General features: G+C 43.0%; 1 protein-coding gene across 2 annotated transcripts in view; it reads left to right on the top strand.

Annotated features, from left to right (window-relative positions):
• Nucleotides 1-17,048, top strand: part of st6galnac3 (ST6 (alpha-N-acetyl-neuraminyl-2,3-beta-galactosyl-1,3)-N-acetylgalactosaminide alpha-2,6-sialyltransferase 3) — a 279,773-nt gene extending 262,725 nt beyond the window's left edge. For both annotated transcript variants that reach the window (XM_072273355.1, XM_072273354.1), the window contains one exon: nucleotides 12,097-17,048. In XM_072273355.1, the coding sequence (XP_072129456.1) occupies nucleotides 12,097-12,325 (229 nt within the window). In that variant the 3' untranslated portion in view covers nucleotides 12,326-17,048. The remainder of the gene's footprint in view (nucleotides 1-12,096) is intronic.
• Nucleotides 17,049-25,091: the final 8,043 nt, after the last annotated feature.

Here is a 25,091-nt window from a genome sequence, read left to right as displayed (position 1 = left end):
GGCTCAGGGTGTCTGACCCTCCAAGGGAGGAGTTGTAAAGTTTGATGGCCACAGACAGGAATGACTTCCTATGACACTCTGTGTTGCATCTTGGAGGAATGAGTCTCTGGCTGAATGTACTCCTGTGCCCACCCAGAACATTAAGTAGTGGATGGGAGACATTGACCAAGATGGCATGCAACTTAGACAGCATCCTCTTTTCAGGCACCACCGTGAGAGAGTCCAGTTCCATCCCCACAATATCACTGGCCTTCCGAATGACTTTGTTCATTCTGTTGGTGTCTGCTACCCTCAGCCTGCTGCCCCAGCACACAACGGCAAACATGATCGCACTGGCCACCACAGACTCGTAGAACATCCTCAGTATCGTCCGGCAGATGTTAAAGGACCTCAGTCTCCTCAGGAAATAGAGACGGCTCTGACTCATCTTGTAGACAGCCTCAGTGGTCTTTGACCAGTCCAGTTTATTGTCAATTCATATCCCCAGGTATTTGTAATTATCCACCATGTCCACACTGACCCCCTGGATGGAAACAGGGGTCACCGGTACCCTAGCTCTCCTCAGGTCTACCACCAGCTCCTTAGTCTTTTTCACATTAAACTGCAGATAATTCTGCTCACACAATGTGACAAAGTTTCCTACCGTAGCCCTGTACTCAGCCTCATCTCCCTTGCTGATGCATCCAACTATGGCAGAGTCATCCGAAAACTTCTGAAGATGACAAGACTCTGTGCAGCTGTAGATTAATAATGAATGTTGCCTTTCTGAGGTACCGCTCCATGAAGATATCTTCGATACTATGGAGGCTAGTACCCAAGATGGAACTGACTAATTTTACAACTTTCTGTAGCTTCTTTCAGTACTGTCCAGTAGCCCCTCCCCCCCCCGCCGCCATTACCAGACACTGAACCAGACTGTCAGAATGCTCTCCACGGTACATCTATAGAAGTTTTTGAATGTCTTAGGTGACAAGCCTGATCTTTTCGAACCCCTCATGAAATATAGCCGCTGTTCTGTCTTCTTTATAGCTGCATCAATATGTTGGGACCAGGTTAGATCCTCAGAGATCTTGATACCCAAAAACCTGAAACTGCTCACTCTCTCCATATCTGATCCCTCTATGAGGATTGGTTCATGTTCCCTTGTCTTACGCTTCCTGAAGTCCATAATCAGCTCTTTCATCTTACTGACATTGAGTGCCAGGTTGTTGCTGTGACACAATATGATGAACTATGAAGGTTAGCTAGCCAATAAATCAGAATCAGAATCAGAATCAGGTTTATTATCACCGGCATGTGACGTGAAATTTGTTAACTTAGCAGCAGCAGTTCAATGCAATACATAATCTAGCAGAGAGAAAATAATAATAATAATAAATAAAATTAAAATAATAAACAAACAAGTAAATCAATTACGTATATTGAATAGATTTTAAAAATGTGCAAAAGCAGAAATACTGTATATTAAAAAAAAGTGAGGTAGTGTCCAAAGATTCAATGTCCATTTAGGATGGCAGAGGGGAAGAAGCTGTTCCTGAATCACTGAGTGTGTGCCTTCAGGCTTCTGTACCTCCTATCTGATGGTAACAGCGAGAAAAGGGCATGCCCTGGGTGCTGGAGGTCCTTAATAATGGACACTGCCTTTCTGAGACACCGCTCTCTAAAGATGTCCTGGGTGCTTTGTAGGCTAGTACCCAAGATGGAGCTGACTAGATGTACAACATTCTGAAGCTTCTTTCGGTCCTGTGCAGTAGCCCCTCCATACCAGACAGTGATGCAGCCTGTCAGAATGCTCTCCACAGTACAACTATAGAAGTTTTTGAGTGTATTTGTTGACATGACAAATCTCTTCAAATTCCTAATAAAGTATAGCCACTGTCTTGCCTTCTTTATAACTACATCGAAATTTTGGGACCAGGTTAGATCCTCAGGGATCTTGACACCCAGGAACTTGAAGCTGCTCATTCTCTCCACCCCTGGTCCCTCTATGAGGATTGGTATGTGTTCCTTCATCTTACCCTTCCTGAAGTCCACAATCAGCTCTTTCGTCTTCCTGACGTTGAGTGCCAGGTCATTGCTGCGGCACCACTCCACTAGTTGGCATATCTCGCTCTTGTACGCCCTCTGTGCTTGGATGTACACATGACAAATAAAACTAATCTTTACTAACCTGTACGTCTTTAGAATGTGGGAGGAAATTGGAGCACCCGGAGGAAACCTACATGGTCACAGGGAGAACATGCAAACTCGTTACGGTCAGCAGTGGATTTGAACTCTGATCACTGGCACTGTAATACTATTACACTAACCACTATGTTACATGCCACCCCCTCCCCCCAAGATATAAAAACCTTAATGAGGAACTAAGTGTAATGTTTTGATGGGTAGTAAAGCAGAATCTGTAACAATATCCAATTAAGTAAAGTCCTCTTTTGATTATGTGGTCTGTGCTGGGAAATGTGGGAAATTTTGCCTCAGTGAGGGGATTTTCTGCGTGTTCTGAGACATTCCCAGTACTTTTGAAGTGTTGTTTCAATGCAGGAAAGGAATTCAGTCGAGTTTCTGTTCTTGCCTGGGGAGTTTTGAACCTACCTTGGTAACTCAGGAACAGAGATGCAACTCTAGTGATAAATGAGCTTCAGCTCATTATTTTTAACTCCATTTTCTCACCTCTCTCTACCTCCATAACTTCCTCCTGGAACAGTTCACTCCCAATTTTATTTGTTTCACATCTGCTGGCCAGGCCCTGTAGTTGGTTCTCTATTAATGTATTTGGAGCTATTTCTTTTACAGCAATTACACCCTGCCCCTTAGCACTATATATTGATCTGTTTGTGCATGTGCTGTTGACTATGTACGCACACTGTTCTCTCTCCCTCTCTCATCACAATGTGTATGCACCAGTTAAAGCGTGGGTGCTTTTATTTAATTGATATGTAGTTGTGCACAGTTAGAACAAATTGGTGATGATGATGGCATCTGAATGTCAGAGTATATCACAAACTGCACCGACAGTTACGAGATGAAACAGTGATAGTTAAATAGCACGAGACAGCAGTCACAGACACCAACAAATACATAACAGTGTAAGACGTGCTGAATTTGAAGTGAAAATAATGTGATGATGGCTTCAATTGGGAATGTTGACAAAGTTGATAGCGAGACATATATCTAGAGGGTCAAACAATGTGGAATAGCAGAAGAAAGCCCTTACACTTCTTAGCTTAATGGGCCTAAGAACATACAGTCTCTTATGCCACCGAGTAACTCCTGAAAGGCCAGCAAGCAAGGCACTTGACAAAATTGTTACAATTTTACAAAATCACTGGAGCCCTAAACTGCTGACAATAGTTGGAAGATTTAGATTTTACAAAAGGAACCGGTCAAAAATGAAAGCTTTTCTGAATACATTGCAGAACTGCGCAAACTTTCCCAGTACTGTGACTTTAGAGATGGACTTTCTGCTGCATTAAGGGACAGGCTTGTATGTGACATGCACTCAAAAGAGACTACTGTGAGAAAGAGACCTAACCTTATAACAGGCATTGATCATTACAATATCATTAGAGACTGCAGCAAAGGATGCAGCAAAACTACGGAAAAAGAGGTTAGAATGTGAAATGCACGAACTATCCCTGATTGTTGCTAAAAGCCAAAAACATTATCGATGTGGCAAATCCTCCCATGATGAAAATGGCTGTTGGTTCAAAGAAAAAAATCTGCAGAAGTGTCACAGACAAGGTCACATAGAGAGTGTGTGCAAATCAGACAAAAAGCACAACCGAGTGAGAAGTCTCAAACACAAAACTAAACAATTGCATACAGTTACTGAATGTAAAACAGAATCAGACAACATAGAGTCTGTCAAAGGTGAACTGTCATGCCTGGAACTGCATAGAATAACTGGAGCAGATCACAAAATAATCTGGATCACAATAGATGTGTCTGGTGTAAAACTGAAAATGGATCAACTTTGACTATAATTTCGGAAGCTGACTACAACAGACTTTTCTGAGATACCATGAGAGAAGACCTCAATGACTAAAGACCTACACAGTTGAAAAGTGTCTCCCAAAGGCAAACTGAAAGTGAATGTGACATATAGAGGCCAAACACAGTGGTTAGAGCTTTATGTGTTGAAAAGTGGAGGGCCAGCACTTTTCAGACATGAATGGTTGAGAAAAATCCAATTAGACTGGCACTCAATCAAAGCTCTCAGTGTGGCATCAACAGGCAACGGCAGCCCAAATGGTAGCACTGCCCAGAGACTGACACAGCTGCCTAATGCTAATGAGAAGGTGTTTGAGAAGAGAATAGGTAAACAGACTTGGCCAAAAGCTGTTCGGGATACCAAAAAATACAAAATGCACCCCCACAGGCACCATTACACCCGTGGCAAAGAGTACATATTGACTTAGCTGGGCTATTCATGGACTCCATGTTTCTGATTGCTGTGGATGCTCATTCGAAGTGACCAATGACATCAACCACCTCAGCAAAGACTGTCTTCGCTCTGAGGACTATCTTCGCCAGAAATGGCTTAGCAGAACAAGAGTGAGTGACAATGGACCACAATACATGTCAGAAGAATTCTGACTGTTCATGAAGAAAAATGGCATCAGCCATTTCAAGTCAGCTCCTCGCCAACAAATCGGCTATCTGAAAGGTTTATCCAAGCATTCAAGAAGTCTATTAAAGTGATGGACAAGGAGGACATTTCTCTACAGCATAAGGTGAACAACTTCCTTTTTGTGTATCGGAACTCTGTTCATGCAACAACAAATCAAACAACTGCAATGTTGTCCATGAACAGGAATCTGAGATCTGAAACTAGACCTACGCAGGGAAGTGCAGAATAAACAGTTCAGCCAGTTGCCAAGAGAAGCAGCAAGGAGCTTCAAGATTGAACATGGCGTCCTAGTACTTGATTACCAAGAAGACAAATGGACACCCTACAGGATAGCTACAACAACTGGACCATTGATGTACACAGTGGATGTTGGAGATCAGACATGTCGACATCATGTGGACCAGACACTGGATGCTCAACTGAAAAACACACCTGAGTTGACTGCATCCAATAAGATGGACACGTTACAGTCACCAGACTTACCTACCAATAACGATGTCACTGACAGCAACGTGACACCGGAAACCAAGAACATTGTCTTAGACAAGACATCTACCAAAGCTGGTGCCACGTCACAGGTCCAGAGGTCCTATCCTGAAAGAAACAGAGCGACACCCTTTTATATTGCATTAATCTAAAGGGGGAGAAAGTGTAATGTATGGATCTATTTCTTTTAGAGCAATGACCCCCACCTTAGCATTACATTCTGACCTGTTGTCTGTTCATGGGCATTGTTCTCTCTCTCTCTCTCTCTCTCTCTCTCTGTCTCGCTACAAGTCAATACACCATCTCCCGTGTGGATGCTTTCATTTAATTGATAGGTAATTGTGCACAGAAACAACAATCTAAGCTTCCCCATTTCCACATCTGTTCTTTAAAACACTCCCTTTCATCTAGTTCTTTGTCTGGGCTTTTGATTTAATGTTACCTTGTGCAATTCAATCAGAAATTGTCTGATTACTCTTTTGTGTAATGAGCTAAAGTATATTACTGCATTAAATGATTCTGACTGAAATTATCTTCGGAAAACCCCATTAAAACTTTTGTTATCTCTGGATTTGATTTTTCACTGACTTGCCTTCCTTCAGAAGCTTCAACTCACACAAAGTTTCAAGTTCCTGGGTGTCAAGGTCTCTGAGGATCTAACCTGGTCCCAACATATTGTTGCAGCTATAAAGAAGGCAAGGGAGCAACTATACATCATTAGGAGTTTAAGGAGATTTGGTATGTCAACAAAAACACTCAAAAATTCTATAGATGTGCTGTGGAGAGCATTCTGACAGGCTGCATCACTGTCTGGTATGGGGCGGGGGGGGTGCTACTGCACAGGACCGAAAGAAGCTGCAGAGGGTCGTAAATTTAGTCAGCTCCATCTTGGGTACTAACTTACTAAGTATCCAGGACATCTTCAAGGAGCCGTGTCTCAGAAAGGCAGCATCTATTATTAAGGACCTCCAGCACCCAGGGCATGCCCTTTTCTCACTGTTACCATCAGGTAGGAGGTACAGAAGCCTGAAGGCACACTCTCAGCTATTCAGGAACAGCTTCTTCCCCTCTGCCATCCGATTCCTAAATGGACATTGAACCCATGAACACTACCTCATTTTTTAAATATACAGTATTTCTGTTTTTGCACGATTTTTAATCTATTCAATATACAAATACTGTAATTGATTTATTTTTACTTTATTTCTTCTATATTATGTATTGCGTTGAACTGCTGCTGCTAAGTTAACAAATTTCACAGCACATGCTGGTGATAATAAACCTGATTCTGATTCGAATTCTGAAGTTCCACTGCCCAGTTATGCATCTTGACTCACAAGTTCTATCTCCCTTGTTGGAAGGATAGAGATTGTGCTGGTTATAGACTGTAGTTTTGCTGCACTCTGGATCAAGGTCTCTTTCGGGGGGCTTTTGTTATTGCTTGCCACGGGGTGGGGGTGGGCTTGGTGCTTCTGCTGCTGTTTCTGCAAAGGCTGGGGGCGGTTTTGAGCCTTCGATGTTCTCTCATTCATTCTATGAGGTCTTTTGTTTCACGGATATCTGTGAAGAGTAAGAATTTCAGGTTGTACACTGTACACATTTTCTGATATTATTTGAGCCTAAAATGAAAGTGAACCTGAAAATGGTCATCCTCATTTTTAAACCTCATTATTCTCATCCAAAATACTTTGTGCTGATGCAATCCTCTCCAAAGTTACTGCCTGATTTACTTAGCATTTCTATGCGTGTTTTTGTTTTATTTCAGAGCTCTTGTTTATTCTATAATCAGCTCTGGCACTTTAAGCACTCTTCACAATGCCTGCTGGGCTCCATTTCTGCACTCTTGGGTCCAAAGCTTGGAATTCATTCCAAATAACAGTCTATTCTTGTCCCTCTCATTTCGCTTTTAAGATATACATTAAGCTTTGAAAAATCCTCAGCCGGAAGCTTTAACTGATATTTCTTCACAGATGCTGCCTGACCTGCTGAGCTTTTCCAGCAGTTTTGCTTTCATTCCTGATTTCCACATTGTGGTAAACCATATATATAAGTTTTTTTTTGCTTTTCCATTAGAAATTCTAATTTCTAATGAAAAGTTCACACTTTAGCTTAACGTCCCATATCTTCTTATTTAGCTCACCACCAGATTTTGTCTCATCATTCTTTTGTGCAAAGTTGTAAAGTTAAAGTCTCTATATAAATGCAAACTATTGTTATTGTCAGCTGCATTATTGCAGAAACAGATTGTGAACCTCAGAAATACATTTTTTGCACTTTAAATTGAATTGTGGTAATTAAACTGCTCATTCTAATCAATTTTATTATTAGTTAGGATATTACTTTGAAATGTAGACCCTCTTGACTCTGAAGAACATTACGTACAGTACTTAATGAAACTATCTGTCACACTTATTTGTTCTTGAGATCAGCAAAAAGGCACTGGCAGAGCTTAGTCCTGTGACGATATGAATTAATATGAACAGTTTTCAATTAGAGTTATAGAGTTGCGCAGAACAGAAACAGGGTCTTTGTACCTACATGTCCACGCTGACCTTTTCCTCCTGTCCTCGCTAATCTCCTTTTTCTACCTTTGGACCATATTCATAAGAGCAGAAGATACTCGAATCAGTTTATTATCACTAATACATTATGCAAAATGTCTTGTTTTGTGGCAGCAGTACAGTGCAATACATAAAAAGTGCTATAAGTTACAATAAGAAATAGTTCAATAGTTTAATAAAATATCAGAGAATGTATATGATATACGTACAACCTGAAATCCTTGTTCTTTGCAGACGTCCACAAAAACAGATGAGTGCCCCAAACAATGAGTGACAGTAGAAACATTACAACCCCAAAGCACCCCCTACTCCCCCCTCCCACACACGAGTAGCAGCAAAGCAACAGCGCTCCCCCTTCCCCACTTACTTCAGCAAAAAAAATCAGCATCCTCCACCCACCAAGCAAGCAATAGCAAAGCTCCCAATAAAGACCGTGATCTGCTGTACAACAAAAACTAATCGTTCACCCGACAATTCAACATGCCACAGGCTCCCTCTCTCCTTCCCTAATAAAGGGACAGAGAGATGTTACCCTTTCACAGCGAGAACGGAGACCAACAAAAACAAACAACTTGATGATTAAAAGTCTGCTGTGTCACTTTTTTTCCTGAGTACTCCCAACTTGCGAATCAGCAACAAACTCTCCCCCGCCAACAAGAGGAAGAAAGGGAGCGTGCCGTTTGCCGAGTACAGAGCCCCTGACAGTTGATCCGCTGTTCCGGAAGTTCCGCTTTCTCCTGTGATGCTTCATTCGGTGTCACTGGCATAGAATCAGCTCGTAACCCAGGGCCGTGAAATCGCGAAACCTTGAAGGCGCACCTGTCTTCTAGGCCGCGTCCTTGGGATATTGAAAAATGGCCAGACAATCAGCCCCGGCAATGGATCTTATTGCCGCAAAGAACTAAAGTTTGAGTGTAGCTCTTGGTCAGGGTCTTCGACAGAACCCCATCCACCTTGAAAAGGGAAAAGAGAGACATTGGAGGTAGAAATTAAGTTGCTTCCACAGAGGAGCTCGAAGAGGTCGCTGTCGAGCGCTATCGTAGTTCTGCCCAAATATAAAAAATAAACAGTGCAAAAAGAGATCAAAAAGTGAGACAGTGTGCATGGGTTCATGGTCCATTCAGAAATCTGACGGTGGTGGGGGAAAAGCTGTTCCTAAAACGTTGAGTGTGTGTCTTTAGGCTCCTGGATCTTCTCCCTGATGGTAGTAGTGAGCATGTTCTGGGTGGTGGGGGCTGTTAATGATGGATGCCACCTTTTCAAGGAATTGCCTTTGGAAGTTGTCCTCGATGGTGGGGAGGCCCATGATAGAACTGGCTGAGTTTGCAACCCTGTGCAGTTTTTGCTGATCTGTGTATTGGTGCTTCCATGCGAAATGGTGATGCAACCAGTCAAATTGCTGTCTACGTAACTTTTCTGAAAATTTGCTAGAGTCTTTGGTGACAAACGAAATCTCCTCAAATTCCTAGTGATGGGACTAGGCAGAAAAACAGGTCGACCTGGTTAGGTGGACCAGGGGCTTGTTTCTGTGCTGTAGTGCTTTATGACCCTGATGAAATCATCCTCTCCACATCCATTATCAGTAATTAAACAATCTTTCAATGCCCAGCATATTTAATTGTCAAAGGGTGCCACAATAGCATTGTGGTTTGTGCGACAACTTTACAGCTCAGGATGCTCCAGAGTTCAGAGTTCAATTCCAGAGCTGTTCTGTGAGGAATCTCTGTACGTCCTCCCCGTGGAATGCTTGGGTTTTCCCCGGATGCTCCGGTTTCCTTCCAGAGTTCAAAGACACACCAGCTAGGTTAATTGGTCATTGTAAATTGTCGCATGATTAAGTTGGGGTTAAGTGGAGCAATGGTTTTACTGAGACAGCATGGCTTGAGAGCCAGATGGGCCTATTCCGTGCTGTATCGCTACATAAATAAATAAACAAGTAATGTCTTTACTTCCCCCACCACGCCTTTCCTACCGTACTTCCTGTCCAAATGCCTTTCAAACAATGTGATCATATCTGCCTCCACTACCTCGTCTGCTAGCTCGTTTGTATTTAAAGCGGTGTTTGATACATTCTTGATTAGTAAGAGCCTCAAAGGCCACAGGGAGAAGGCAGGACAATGGGGTTAAGGGAGAAAATAAATCAGCCATGATTGAATGGTGGAACAGACTCAAAGGACTAAACAGCTGAATCCTACTCCTCGGTCCTATGGTCTCATTCCAGATAACTACCTCCCTCTGTGTGAAGGACTCATCCCTCAGATCTTTAAATTTTTTCCCTCTTACCTTAATCCTCTGAACTCTCTCCAGTGCAATTGCATCATTCCTATCGTGTGGCGATCAGAACTGCACAAAAATACTTAAAGTGCAGCCTAATCAATATTTTGTGAAGTTACAACATAACTTTCCAAAATTTTATATTAACCAAAGATGAGAAGACAGGCTTCTCTAAAGGCAATCCTGCTGCTTTGTTGAAAAGTTATTAGGTTCCGATGCCTCCAACCTGGTGGCATGAACATCAATTTCTCTAACTTATGGTCATTTCTTCCCCTCCCCTTTCTCTCTTTCTCCATTCCTCATTCTGGTTCTCCTCTTACCCCTTCTCTTCTTCTTGTCCATCCCTCTGTGTGTGTTGTTCTTGATCTCCAGCATCTGTGGAATCTTTTGTGTTTATCTTTCTAACACCATTTCATAGTTTGCTGCCCTGTGAAATTTTTATCAAAGAGGTATTGGCAGAGCAGCTGTTGTATTAGAATGACTTTAACATTTTAGGTTAACATTTTATACTGATATCATTGGAGTTGAACTTTGAACCCAACACCTTTCTAAAAAAAGTGTCTGGAGTACACCGTGGCTGTGAAGATCCCATCATTAACCAGGTTTGCGCTGTTAATACAGAGCACTTCGGGGTATTTAATTGACATCTACATAAGAAATAAGAGCAGGAGTCAGCCACCTGGCCATCGGGCCTGATCTGCCATTCAATAAGATCATGGCTGATCTGACCATGGACTCATCTCCACCTACCTGCCTTTTCCCCATAACCCTTAATTCCCCTGCTATGCAAAAATCTATCCACTTTCACATTTCATTCTTTCAGTTCTGATGCAAGGCATCAACTATTCCTTTAGCCCCAGAGATGCATCTCGGCCAGCCAGCTCCTCCAGCAGATTATTCGTTGCTCTGGATTCCATCATTTGCCATCTTTTTTGCCTCAACTAAACAGATGATCTGATCAGGTCCCCCGTTGCTGGTTGTGCCATCTTGTCACACACCAAGTGACTGGTGCAATTTCTATGTTACTGCCATGACAACATCATTATTAGAAAAGACATATCCTAAGGCTGAGAAAAATATAATATTAATGTGGATTTTCCTGTGAGTATTGATCTCACAAATAGTTAACCATTCCATCTGGATAATGGACAGCCAGAATCCACCTTATAGAGTTGTTTCTTAGGGCTGAAGCTTTGTAAGGTATTGGTCACATCACTTGGATAATTGTGAGAAGTTTTGAACCTCTCATCTCGGGAAGGATGCCCTGGCACTGAACAGTCTGAGGAGGTTTTCGAGAATGATCCCAGGAATGAAAGGGTTAACATATGAGGAGCATTTGATAGTACCTGCTGGATTTTAGAAGAAAGAGGGGGGATCTCGTTGAAACCTATTGAATATTGAAAGGCATACAGTGAACGTGGAGAGGATGTTTCATATAATTAACAAATAAAGTTCAAAAATTTCATGACATATGTCAGTGATATTAAACCTGATACTGATTCTGATATAGTGGGGGAGTCTAGGATTAGAGGCCACACCCTCTGAATAGATGAATGTCTGTTTAGGATGGAGCTGAGGAGGAATTTCTTTAACCAGAGGGTGGTGAATCTGTCAAATTCGTTGCCTCAGATGGCTGTGGAGGCCAAATCATTAGGTATATCTAAAGTAGCAATTAATGGAATCTTGATTAGTAAGGGTGTCAAAGGGTTCAGAAGAAGGTAGGCGAATGGGGTTGAGATGGATAGTAAATCAGCCATGATGGAGAAGAGTCGATGGGCTGAATGGCTTAGTTCTATTCCTACCTCTTATGGTGGTGGGGTGGGTTAACAGGTGGAAGTGTTGATCAGCCAGAGGGCTTGTAGGAGGGAACTGTTTTAGAGTCTAATAGTACTGGTGTGGATGCTGCATAGCCTCTCTCCTGAAGGGAGAGGAACAAACAGTCCATGAGCCGTGTGGATGTGATCCTTCATGATATTGCTGTCCTGTTATTGATTTCCCTATGAACATTGATATCACAAGTAATTAACTATCCAGAAAATGGACACCCAGAACCCACCTTAGAAAGTTTGTTTCTTTATACTTTTTACATGTAGTATCTAGTCTGGATGTGCCAAGGATAAAATGTCATTGATGCTTTTCTTTCAGTCTTCACAGGGCCGGTGGACGCAAAAAAATTCCTTATCATTACTATGAACCTGGGAGTCAAGACGAATGCGCAGAGTATGTCAGGCACGAAAAAGCCCTCCGTGGAGGTCACAGATTCATTACCGAGAAAGCCATCTTCGCCAAGTGGGCCAAACATCATAATATAACCTTCTCGCACCCATCTAGTGAACTCGCTGACACAAGCGCACAAACTCGGAAGGAGGACTGAATATTCCAAGATGCGTTTAGAAGGAAGACATTGCCACTAATCTGTTTACTGTGGAAAACATTGCTTCTCCACTCTTTGATTGTGCAGTGAATGCATATGGATTTTAACACAAACTTCTGCACCATCCCAGAAGGAAGAAAGAGCAAGTAGTTAAGTATTTAAAGCATTAAGTGTTTCACAAATGTACTAGTGTACATTTAATGGACACATATTAATCTGGCACTGTGTGTTGAAAAGTAGCACTTTAACACTTTGGCAATGGAAGACTCAACAATTTTTAACCAGTGCTCTGGATTTTAAGTGGAGTGTTACCAGGCCTTGTGACTCCACCACCTCATCCACTGCTCATTCAGGAAGATCAGGTGGTCTGACAAGAAATACCGAAAGATTTGTTGGAGTTCAATCATAGCATCAAAATCAGAAAGGAAACAGCAGTTAATCTGGCAACATCTTCATGTAACAGGCCATTGATAATGTCGACAATGGAGAGTTGCTCACTTCCTGACGTGCTAAAGCCCCTCTCCAGCACTGACAAGTCACGAGTTAGGAAAATGTATGTATCATTATCAACATTCAAGACGTACCCGAGCTCTCAGGAAGAAGCTTGATTGACAATCCATCTACCGTCTAAAATGTAGAAAATAAGAGCGGAGTAGACCAATCAGCCTATGAATCTGCACTGCTATTCGAAGCTATCAGTGCCCAATCACCTATCTCAATAACATGCTCACACTCTTTCCCAATACCCCTTGCTGCTTTTTTTGTTGAGAAATCTACCTACTCTGAAATTCATTGCCATGGATAGCTGTGGAGGCCAAGTCATTGGGTATATTTAAAGCAGAGGTTGACAGGTTCTTGATTAATAAGGGTGTCAGTGATTATGGGGAGAAGGCAAGAGGATGGAGTTGAAACGGACGTTAAGTCAGCCATGATCGAGTGGCAGAGCAGACTCGATGGGCCAAATGGCCTAATACTTCTCTGATGTTTTATGGTCTTACAATCTACTTCTTAAATATATTCAGTGTCTTTTCCTACACCACAGGTTCACCATCTGCTGAATGAAGGAATCTCACCTCATCTCCATCCAAATTATTCTGAGGCACTGCCATCTCATTTCAGAACCACTATTCACCACCGCACTACACAGCCGGAGAAACATTCTCCTTGTATCCACTCTTGTCTAATCAATGTAACATTTCACTGAGGGTTCCTCTTACTCTTCTACACTCTGGTGAACTCAATGTCTCTTTATACAATAATCCCTCCAGCAATCCCTCTGGTGAAACTCCACTCAGCTTTTTACCCTCATTAAGTGGTTGGTTGGTCGTCCATCGTGTTGGTGACAGTGAAGAAAACTGTGCAGGAGAAATAAAGTGGGAAAACCATTGCGCTGGGGCAGCTTCACTCTCTTGACATTGGAAGTCTAGGTCCAATGGCCCCGTAACTGTGTCTGACTTGGCTGCAGTGGATGACCATGTGCCTTGTCATGCCCTTCTCCCTCCATGAGGCAGTGCAGAACCGCCTTCCTGGACATTGGATCTATCCTTTGATCTTATCTGCCCAGTCCACCAGAGCTGACTACACATGCTGGGACAGCTCAGCCCCCACCTCACTGGGGTATGAGGCCTGCTGACAACCCTCGGCTGCTTTAGCCTGCCTCTGCTGGGGTGTGGCCCCTTTTGCATGTAAGCAGCTACTTGGAGCCACAGGTGAGAGCTGAGTGTCCAGTGGGAACCAAAGGTGAGTGAGCTGCCCCAGAATGAACACAAGCCCCTTCACCAGAGGTGCCACCCCTTCCTGGACACCTCATTCACTCCTTTCCTTGGGTAAAGCAGCACACAATACTCCAGGTGCATTCTCACTATGACCCTCTATAAATGTAGAAAGACATCCTTGTTCCTGTACTCAGAGCTTGCAATAAATCCAACACACCGTTTACCATCAAAGGTTGCAGGGACAAGGCAGGAGAATGGATTGAGAAGGATAATAAATCAGCCATGATTGAATGGTGGAGATTACTTGATCATCTGAATGTCCCAATTCTGCCTCTGTGTCTTATGATCTTTTGGTCAAATTTACTTTTAGTAATGGGTATACGAAGACCCAGAAATCCTTTTGTTTACATCAACATTTCCCAATCTCTCACTATTTAAATAATACACCTGCCTTTCAGTGTTTTTCTACCAAAGTGGAACTTCACATTTCTCTGTGTTATACTGCTTCTGCCATAGAATTGGCAACTCATTCATCTTGAAACCTCTCCTCACATGCAATCCCATCCAGATTTATGCCCATCTGCTATTTTAGAATTGTTTTATTTGGTTCCCTCACTGAGAACATTAAGATATATTTCATAGGTTCATTTTATTGACAAAATATGCATGTACAATACAACTCTTGATATTTGTCTTCTCCAGATAACCATTAAATCCAGAAAGACCATGGGTGCTGATGAAAAAAAAAGACATTAACTCCCCACCCCCCCGCAACCGGCATGAAAACGAAAAGAAACAAAATGTGCAGACCCAAAAATCCCACCCTCACCCGCAGCAAAAAAGAGCCATAATAACAATCCCCAACCCCCTCACTTGCAGCAAGGAACAGCAACTGTAACACCAAACCCCCAACCCCCTCTGACACACAATAATTAACACATCACCCACCTGCCAATTGTCCAAAAGAAAGAAAACACCAAAAGAGCGAGTGAAACCAATACACAGTCCAACAATCACACAAATCTGAGAATACGGGAAACGTCTTTTCACCTGCATACGAGGAGAGCAGCTGCACGGATTCAGTCCTTCCGTGAAGAGTGATCGCCAACCCGGTTCCTAATGCTGCCGACCCAGGGCCACATGCACCAATCCAGCTGCTGACTGCCTCTGTTGGGAGCTATCGCTGACCCCATCCGCATTCACCTCAATGCTTCAATCTCCTTTGCTGCTCCAAGAAGGAGTCGTTCATGATCCCATGCCTTGCCTCTGGTCTTTTATATTGTTTTCCAGCTGGCTCCCAAACACTGATCCCTGTGTTACCGCACTGGTTACCAAAGAATGACCTCGTTCACACCTTGCTGCTGGTCAACCTATGTTCAATCCGTATTACATCCAATACCTTATGTTTTAGTTTTGTGCACTAACCTCATTTTGTGGGATTTTATCCAAAGCCTTCCAGAGCTATTCTACGAGTTACCTCTTTAGAAAACTCCACCAGTTATATTAAACAGAGTATTCCTTTCATAAGCACAAGTGATTCTACAGATGCTGGAATTCCAGAGCAACACACACAAAGTGCTGGAAGAACACAGCAAGTCAGGCAGCATATATGATGAGGAATAAACTGCCGACGTTTTGGGCCAAGACCCTTTATCAGGACTGATATTTTCTAACTATCCTATTATCATATCTTTTATTAATAGACCTAGCATTTTATCTACAGCTGTTGTTAGGCAAATAGATCTGTAGTTCTCTGTTTTCTTTTTCCCTCCTTTTACACTTGCCACCACCTAATTTGCAGGAATGATCCCATATTCTGTGCAGTAGATGATGACAAATGCATTCACTATTCCTATGATTCACTATTCCATGATTTCGATGGCTACTTCTTGTATTCATCAAGGGTACAGATTATCAGGCCCTGGGAATGTTCAGTGCCATTAACTTTTTTAGCACTGTTTTTATACTAATACTAATTTCCTTTAAATCTTCCTTTCCATTAGATCCCTGCATTCCCCGCATTTCTGAGATGCATTTGTGTTCCCTTCCATTGAAGACAGAACTAGTGTTTAATTGCTCTGATTCTTCTTTGTTCCCCAGTGGAACTTTTCGTTTTTCTAACTGTAAGGGACTGACATTTGTCTTCACAAATCTTTTCCTTTTTACTTCCCTCTAGAAGCTTTGACAATCCATTTTCATGTGCCTTGTAAGTTTCCTTTCATGCTCAGTTTCTCCTCACTTAATCAAACTCTTGGACCTTTTTTTTTTATTGAAGTTTAAACTGATCTCAATGCTCCAACCAGCTACTGTTTTCTGGCCCATTTGTATGATGCCTCTTTATATCTAATATAATCAACAGTTTTAGAAACTATGACTGCCTTGCTTCATCTTTTGTATTTTTGCATCAGAAAAGTATATTTAAATGTTACAGTTCTGGTGTTTATTCTTTGGCGTCAAAGGGTTCTGATTCTAATTGTACATCATGGAAACAGGCCCCTCGTCCCCACGCAAATTCAGATTTATTTATCATATGTCCACGTTAACACACAGTGAAATGCACCATTTACATTAACAACCAACACTCCCAAGGATGTGCTGGGGGCAGCCCGCAAGTTTGGACCCTGAACTCTGGGCTCACTGGCTCACTGGCTCCAATGCCTCATTCTCACACAGATGTCCTTTCCTGGGACAAACGTCCTTCGTCATCCATACATGTTGCTGGCCTTCAAGCGCAGAGTAGAGGCTTGGATCCCAGATGTCCTTCATCACCTGTCCAACTCAATGCTGACCAAGCAGTCTAAAAATTAAAAGTAAATTTATCACCTAAGTATGTACATGTCACCATTTGCTGCCATGAGTTTCATTTCCTCAGAAGCATTCTCGATAGAACAAAGAAATACAATAGAATCGATGAAAAGCTACACACTGGCAAACAACCAATGTGCTAGACAAATTGTGCAAAGACGAAAATAAATAAACAAACAAATCAAAGCAATAAATAAAGCATACTGAGAACATGAGTTGTGGAGTCCTTGAATGTCAGTGCATAGGCTGTGATCAGTGATCAGTTCAGTGTCGAGGTGAGTGAAATTATCCATGCTGGTTCAGGAGCCTGATGGTTGAAGGGTAAGAACTATTTCGATCAATGTTCATGTATTTCAATGAATTTTTCCAATCTGTCATTGCAAACACACTCTTTTGACTAAATCTAGGACCTTTGTTTAGATTTAAACTACTTCATTTTCACTTCCATCATGTTGTAGTCTCTCTTCCCTAAAGGATTTGCATAATAAGATTATTAACTCGCTCATTCTCCTTGTTCAGTACCCACTCTAGGACAGCATATTCCCAGCTGGCTCCTTAATGTACAAATGTACTTTCATACACACCACAAAAGTTCATTCTTCACAGTATCATTGCTACTTTGATTTGAATGAGCTACCAGGGCTAGTGGTGGAGGCAGATAGATTCAGGATGTTGAAGAGACTCTTAAATAGGAACGTAGATTTTATTTATTATTTATTCAGATACAGCGCAGAATAGGCCCTTCCAGCCCTTCAAGCCATGTTGCCTAGCGACCCTAGCCGAATCATGGGACCAATTAACCTACAGGCAGGTATGTCTTGGGGCTGTAGGAGGAAACCAGGGCAGCCGGAGGAAAACCGCACAGTCAGAGGGGAGAACATACAAACTCCTTAGAGCAGCTGAGGGAATTGAGCCCACTACCTGTTCCCATGGCTTCACGTAACCCTGATTTGGGCGGGGAGGGATAAGCAGGTGCTACACCTTGCCCAAGGGTGACCTGCAGGCTAGTGGAGGGAAGGAGCATCTTACACTTCCTTTGGTAGAGATGCATCTCCCCTCCACCACCCGCCCTTATCTATACCCCTCATAATTAATTCTATAATGAATCTTGAAAAGAGACCACTGTGGGAAATGGGGTAATATCCCAGCAAAGTGTAAAGGGTTTAGGTTAAGCCCCGAGTCCTGATGAAAGGTCTTGGCCTGAGAGATGCTGCCTGACCTGCTGAGTCCCTCTAACATTTTATGTGTGTTGCTGAAGATTTCCAGCAACTGCAGAATCTCAAACATGAGAAAATCAGCAGAAGCTGGAAATCCAAAGCAACGCGTACAAAATGCCAAAGGAACTCAGCAGGCCTGGCAGCATCTATGAACAAAGGATAAACAGTCGACATTTCATGCTGAGACCCTTCATCAGGACTGGATAGGAAAGGGGAAGGAGTCAGACTAAGGTCGGGGGGAAGACAGGAAGAAGTACAAGGTGGCAGGTGATAGGTGAAACCGGGAGAGTGGGAGGGGTGAGAAAAAGAGCTGGGTAGTTAGTTGGTGAAAGAGGTAAAGGGCTGGAGAAGTGGAAATCCAATAGGAGAGGACAGAGGAGCATGGAAGAGAGGGAAGGGGGTAGAACACCAGAGGGAAGGTGTGAGTGGGAAACAGGAATGGGGAATGGTGAAGGAGAGGAGTGGGGGCGGGGGGCAGTAATTTCAAGAAGGCAATGTTCATGACATCGGGTTGGAGGCTGCCCAGACGAAATATAAGGTGTTGCTCCGCCAACCTGAATGTGGCCTCATCATGGCAGTAGAGGAGGCCATGAACTGACATGTTGCAATGGGAATAGGAAGTAGAATTGAGATGGGTGGCCACCAGGAAATCCTACTTTTTGTGGCAGACGGAATGTAGATGCTTGAGGAAGCTGTGTCCCAATCAATGTCCGTCTCATCAAGATACCGGAGGTCACATCAGGATGACCCCAACACTCACAGGTGAATTGTTGCCTCACCTGGAGAATCTCTTGTGTTCAGGTTAAGCCCAGACTGCTTTACCTGGTGGTAGAATGGAAGGATCTTTACTCCTCCTTCAACCTTGGTACGGGAAGAGGCACCATTATTTTGGGATTGACTGTCTTCAGTGGAAAATGTATCATTGTCCTGTATTGACAGTTTCTAACTTGATAAGCATAAAACCACAATTCTTTAAGGGGAAAATCAGAGCTAAGAGATACTGAAAGTAATGTCTTCAATCAATCCTTCTCCAAGTTTACAATCAATATCAAGTGGCAATTAACAAAACCATTTAATGTCTTTAGTGGAGCAGAACCTCTCACTTCCTTAATCTGTTGCATTATATGTAATCACTGAAGTTTTCAAAAAGTCTAATTAACTTGCTAGTGAGGATGAATAATCAGATAATTAATTCTGTCAGTGATAAAAGAATACTTTTAATGAATAGGATAGAAGGACGTCCCTTTAGAACAGAGATGAGGAGGGATTTCTTTAGCCAGAGGGTGGTAAATCTGTGAAATTCATTGCCACAGACGGCCATAGAGGAGGCCAGATCATTGGGTGTATTTAAAGTAGAGGTGATAGGTTCTTGATTACTCAAGATGGCAAAGGTTATGGGGAGAAGGCAGGAGAATGAGGTTAAGAGTGATAATAAACAAGCCATGATGGAATAGTGCAGCAGAGTCAATGGGCTGAATGGCCAAATTCCACTCCTTTGTCTCATGGTCTTATGATCACTCATGTTCTTCTACAAATGTGTCATTAATTTAGGTTTTGCCTTAGATACTCTCTTGGTGGCATTCACTCTGTAACAGAATGATCATACATGTACCCAAACAGTCATATATGGAGGTGCAGCAAGAATGGCTACGATGGTAGGAACTCTACATGCTGTGCAGATATAACTATATAACCACATAACCAGATCACCTTTTCAACATTTCCAAAGGAAGGCCAAAAGACTTAGGCTATGAATGAACAGTTAAAACTGACTTAATGCACAAATCAACATGCTAATGAATGCACTTGAGACTGACTGAACTGAGACCAATCAGCGCAATGTGACTGGCAGGTATCCCACAAAACCATTTGACTTTAACAAAGTAACTTTGAAGCACTCTCCAGCATTCTGTATTCCTAAACCTGCTTTCGCAGCAGAATCTAAATGCCAGGCAGTATTTTCATTCCTGATGTTTCTCTCCTCCTGTGAGAGGGATTATACCGGACTGCCCTTGCCAAACACTCAGGATTAGGGGCTTCTCATGGGTGTGCTGTATCTAACAGTTATCAACTTCTGCTCAAGAATTGGAGGTCTTGGGTTGGGGGGGGGGAGGTGTCAAAGAATCCATGCCCGCCACATCAGCATTTAGCCAGTTTTGTATCAGCAATTTAAACCTCTCTGAAAATGCTGTCTCCGCACTGAACTGAGGCTGTGACCCGCCACTGAGGGGCTTCTGTGGACTCCCTTTCCTGAACTTCAGCTCTGAATGCTATTTGCTCACTTTCACTGCTTGCACAATTTGTATTTTTTTGCTCTGCACATTGGCTGTTTGACAGTCTTTCTTTTGCTTTAATGGATTCCATTGGGCCCCTTTGTTTTGTGGCTGTCGGTAAGGAGACAAATTTCAAGTTTCTGCAAAGTATCCATAACCTTTGACAAAGCGGCAAAAACTCCCAAGCATGCAAAATAAGGTCATCCCAGTAAATGACCTGTGTGTCCCAAATTTGAAGGCCCATTGTCTCTGAGTCTGAGTCTGGAGACCAGGACTGGAGGCCCGAAGGTCGCCAGTCCTGGAGTTGGAGATGTGTGTGTGTGTGTGTGTGTGTGTGTGTGTGTGCGCGCGCGCGCGGGGTGGGGAGGGGGGTGATAAAGGGGCTTGATTTGCAATTGTTGTTCTGTTGTTGTGTGTGATGTTCTGCTTGTGTGGGCACGTGGCCAAGTGGTTAAGGCATTGGACTAGCGACCTGAAGATCGTGAGTTCGAGCCCCAGCTGACGGAACGTGTTGTGTCCTTTAGCAAGGCACTTAATCACACATTGCTCTGCGATGACACTGGTGCCAAGCTGTATGGGTCCTAATGCCCTTTCCTTGCACAACATTGGTTTGGAGAGGGGAGACTTGCAGCATGGGCAACTGCTGGTCTTCCATACAACCTTGCCCAGGCCTGCGCCCTGAAGACTTTCCAGGGGCAGATCCATGGTCTCTCAAGACTAAGATGCCTTTATGTTTTGCTGAACACTGTGGGCGTGCTATCTTGGTGCCGGAATGTGTGGCATTACTTGTGGGATGCCCCCACCACATCTTTGGGTTTGTTAGCTATTAAAATAAACAACACATTTCATAAACGCAAGAAATTCTGCAGATACTGGAGCAACTCACACAAAATGCTGGAGGAACTCAGCAGGTCAGTATGCTTCAATATACATGTGATAACTAAATCTGAATCTAAATCTGGGGTGTCTTTCTCACCTCTGCCTCAGGTGGTTATGGTTTGCAATGGCAGTGCAAAAGTTTGGATATAAAATCCATGTTGGGAATGTGATTAATGCAAGAGATTCTGCAGATGCTGGAGATCTTGAGCAACACACACGCACACACAAACGGCTGGAGGCACTCTTTAGCTCAGGCAGCATTTATGGAGGGAAATGAACAGCTGATGTTTTGACTGAGACCCAAAACATGGGCTCTTCATTCCCCTACATTGATGCTGCCTGAGCTGCTGAGCTCCTCCAGCATTTTGTGTGTTATGGGAATGTGATTAAGTGCGGAAGGAATGCTGCACTACCCCAGGTGCTTATCTTTTTGATGTGAAGTTAAACCGAGACTCCATCTCCCTTTCCTGCCTCGGATGTAAAAGACCCAATAGCAACGAGGAATGCAAAACCTACCGGATTTTTGTACACACCCCATTTTTTGAGTCCATTTGTCCCATGAAATCTTTGCCAGCACTCAAAGCACTCCCACAAGTCCCAATACCCTTCAGTAAACTATTCTCACTCACATGTCCATGAACTCCACACTGTTTCCTCTGCTACCCATTTACACTAGAACTGACTTACAGCAGTCACTTAACTTATCGACATGATTTTGGCATGTGGTAAGAAGCAAGAGCACACAAGCAAAACTCATGAATAATAGGGAGAACATGCAAACTCCATAGAGGTAAAACCCAAGGTCAGCATTAAAGCCCGTCTCTGGAGCCGTGTGGCAGCAACAAAAACTGCTGCACCACTTTGCCACCAACCTAGTCCATTAAGGTCTTTCAAAGAAGCAAATCTGCCGCTTTCACCCACTCTGGTCTATAAGTGACTCCAGATCCAACCCTGGTGGTTGAAATTTAAATGCACTCTGAAATAGCCTGGCAAAGCAACCTGTTCAAGGGGAACTAGACATAGCCAATTCCTGCCTTGCAGGCAATGCCTAGGTCCCTATCTACGTGTAATCAGCAACTCAGTAGTAACAACTCAATGCATAAGAGCATACAGATATGGTCAAGAGGTTCAGTCATTGTTCAACCAAACATCAGAATAGGAGAGAAATGTGTTCGTAGTGACTTTCACTGTGGAATGATTGTTGGTGCCAGTCGTGGTGGTTTGAGTTTCTCAGAAACTGCTGATATCGTGGAATTTTCATGCACAACAGTCTCTAGGGTTTACAGAGAATGGTGCGATAAACAAAAAGAACACCCAGTGAGCAACAGTTCTGTGGGTGAAAGCACCTTGTTATTGGGGGGGGGGGGGGGGTCAGAGGAGAATGGCCTGACAGGTTCACACTGATGGAAGGCAACAGTAACTCAAATAACCATGCATTACAACAGTGGTGTGCAGAAAGACATCTCTGAGCACACAACATGTTAAACATTGAACATTGAAGTGGGTAGGTGTGTGTGTGTGTGTGTGTGTGTGTGTGTGTGTGTGTGTGTGTGTGTGTGTTTGTGTGCGCGTGCACGTGCATATAGGGCCATTGAGGTGTAGGGACACTAAGTCAGAAGGTAACTTGTGTGTATGTGTGGACACTGAATCGGAAGGTAACGTGTGCGTGTGTGTGTGTGTGTGTGTGTGTGTAGGGACACTGAGTCTGAAGGCAACGTGAGTGTGAATCAAGCTGCTAGCAGATAGGTGCAGTTTGAATTGCAACACTTAAGAGAAGTTTTGATGGATATGTACATGGATCAGAGGTGTATGGAAAGCTATGGTCATTGGAGAGAGCCCAAAGCAGATTCACAAGATGATTCTGGGAATGAAGGGGTTAACATATAAGGGCTGTTTGGCAGCTTTGGACCTGTACTCACTGGAATTTAGAAGAATGGGTGGGGTTCTCATTGAAATCTACCAAATGTTGAAAGGACTAGATAGGGTAACAAGGGGAATTGAGTATAAGAGCAAAGAGGTCCTTCTGCAGCTGTATAGGGCCCTGGTGAGACCACACCTGGAGTACTGTGTGCAGTTTTGGTCTCCAAATTTGAGGAAGGACATTCTTGCTATTGAGGGAGTGCAGCGCAGGTTCACAAGGTTAATTCCCAGGCTGGTGGGACTGTCATATGTTGAAAGATTGGAGTGACTGGGCTTTTATACTCTGGAATTTAGAAGGCTGAGAGGGGATCTTATTGAAACATATAAGATTATTAAGGGATTGGACACGCTGGTGGCAGAAAGCATGTTCCTGCTGATGGGTGAGTCCAGAACCAGAGGCCACAGTTTAAGAATTAGGGGTAGGCCATTTAGAACGGAGTTGAGGAAAAATTTTTTCACCCAGAGAGTGGCGGATATATGGAATGCTCTGCCCCAGAAGGCTGTGGAGGCCAAGTCTCTGGATGCTTTCAAAAAAGAGATGGATAGAGCTCTTAAAGATAGCGGAATCAAAGGTTATGGGGATAAGGCAGGAACTGGATACTGATTGTGGATGATCAGCCATGATCATAGTGAATGGCGGTGCTGGCTCGAAGGGCCGAATGGCCTAATCCTGCACCTATTGTCTATTGTTTATTGGGTGGGTGTGGAGGGGATGTTTATTATGGTGGGGGTATCCGGAACAAGAGGGCACAGCCTCAAAACTGAAGGGCAACCTTTCAGAACAGAGGTAAGGAGGAATTTTTTTAGCCAGAGAGTAGTGAATCTGCGGAATGCTTTGCCACAGACTGCGGTGGAGGCCAAGTCCGTGGATATATTTGAGGCAGAAGCTGATAGTTACTTGATCAGTCTTGGAATCAAAGGATATGGCAATAAAGCAGATGTAAGGGGTTGAGTTGGATCTGGGATCAGCCATGATGGAATGGCGGAGCAGACTTGATGGGCTGAATGCCCTAATTCTGCTCCTATGTCTTATGGTCTGCGTACAAGTAGAGGGGACTGATAGAAGACCAGGCTGGAATGGATTAGATTGCTGAAGGACTTGTTTCTGTGCTCTCTATAAAAAATACTTTGTTGAATAGTATGAGGGGTTCTGATCAAAATTATTACCTGAATCCACAACCAAAACAAGTCAAACCATTATCACGTGGATTCTAGTACAAAAATTTGCTCACGTTTCCACAGCGACTAGGTTTGTTTAGTGAAAAGGTTCTTTCTGATACTGTGAGAAGCTTGTGGGTGGTAGCATAGAAATTCAGGTTAGCTCCTTACTGCAGAACACATTCGATTTAGGGATTAATTTGACAAGCATATGAATTTTTTTAAACCCACTTAACATTTTGATATGCTGGTCATTTCCCTTGTAAGTGCTGTTGATTGACAGGTCTCATTAAACATGGGATTCCAAACCAGATCTCGAATGTTGACAGTACACCTCCAACAGAATGATGGAGAATATTTTAAGCAATAAGTTTTGTGATATTCAAGTTGACTTATTTTTTTTATATTTGGCTTATTATGTTAATGTGTTTATTCACTTTTTTTTAGTTAAACTCAAAACATTCCTCTGGCAAAGCAAACTGAATCTTAAGCATCCATGAATTCAGATAATCTCTCCTTGTACTTTTTCCAGACACCATGTCCTGCAATTTGACTCTTCACAACCATGATGACTCATTTATTAAATGGGGATATTCACAGGCACCATGATAAGCTCTTGAGTCCATCAGCATATTTGGTTACAGAAGAGTTTGGATGAAATGTGGTCCAGAGTAGGTTATCTTGCAGTGTCTCAATTTCCGACTCCCTAAAGCCTCTTCACCATCTAAAATGCACAAGCATCTGACAGAATACACTTCACACCACATTTTAGATAAATGAAGTTCCGACAACACTTAAC

The sequence above is a fragment of the Mobula birostris genome, chromosome 12 (assembly GCF_030028105.1).
Source record: "Mobula birostris isolate sMobBir1 chromosome 12, sMobBir1.hap1, whole genome shotgun sequence".
NCBI lineage: Eukaryota > Metazoa > Chordata > Chondrichthyes > Myliobatiformes > Myliobatidae > Mobula > Mobula birostris.
Note: the sequence above shows the minus strand (reverse complement) of the source record. Positions and strands in the feature narration are given on the sequence as shown.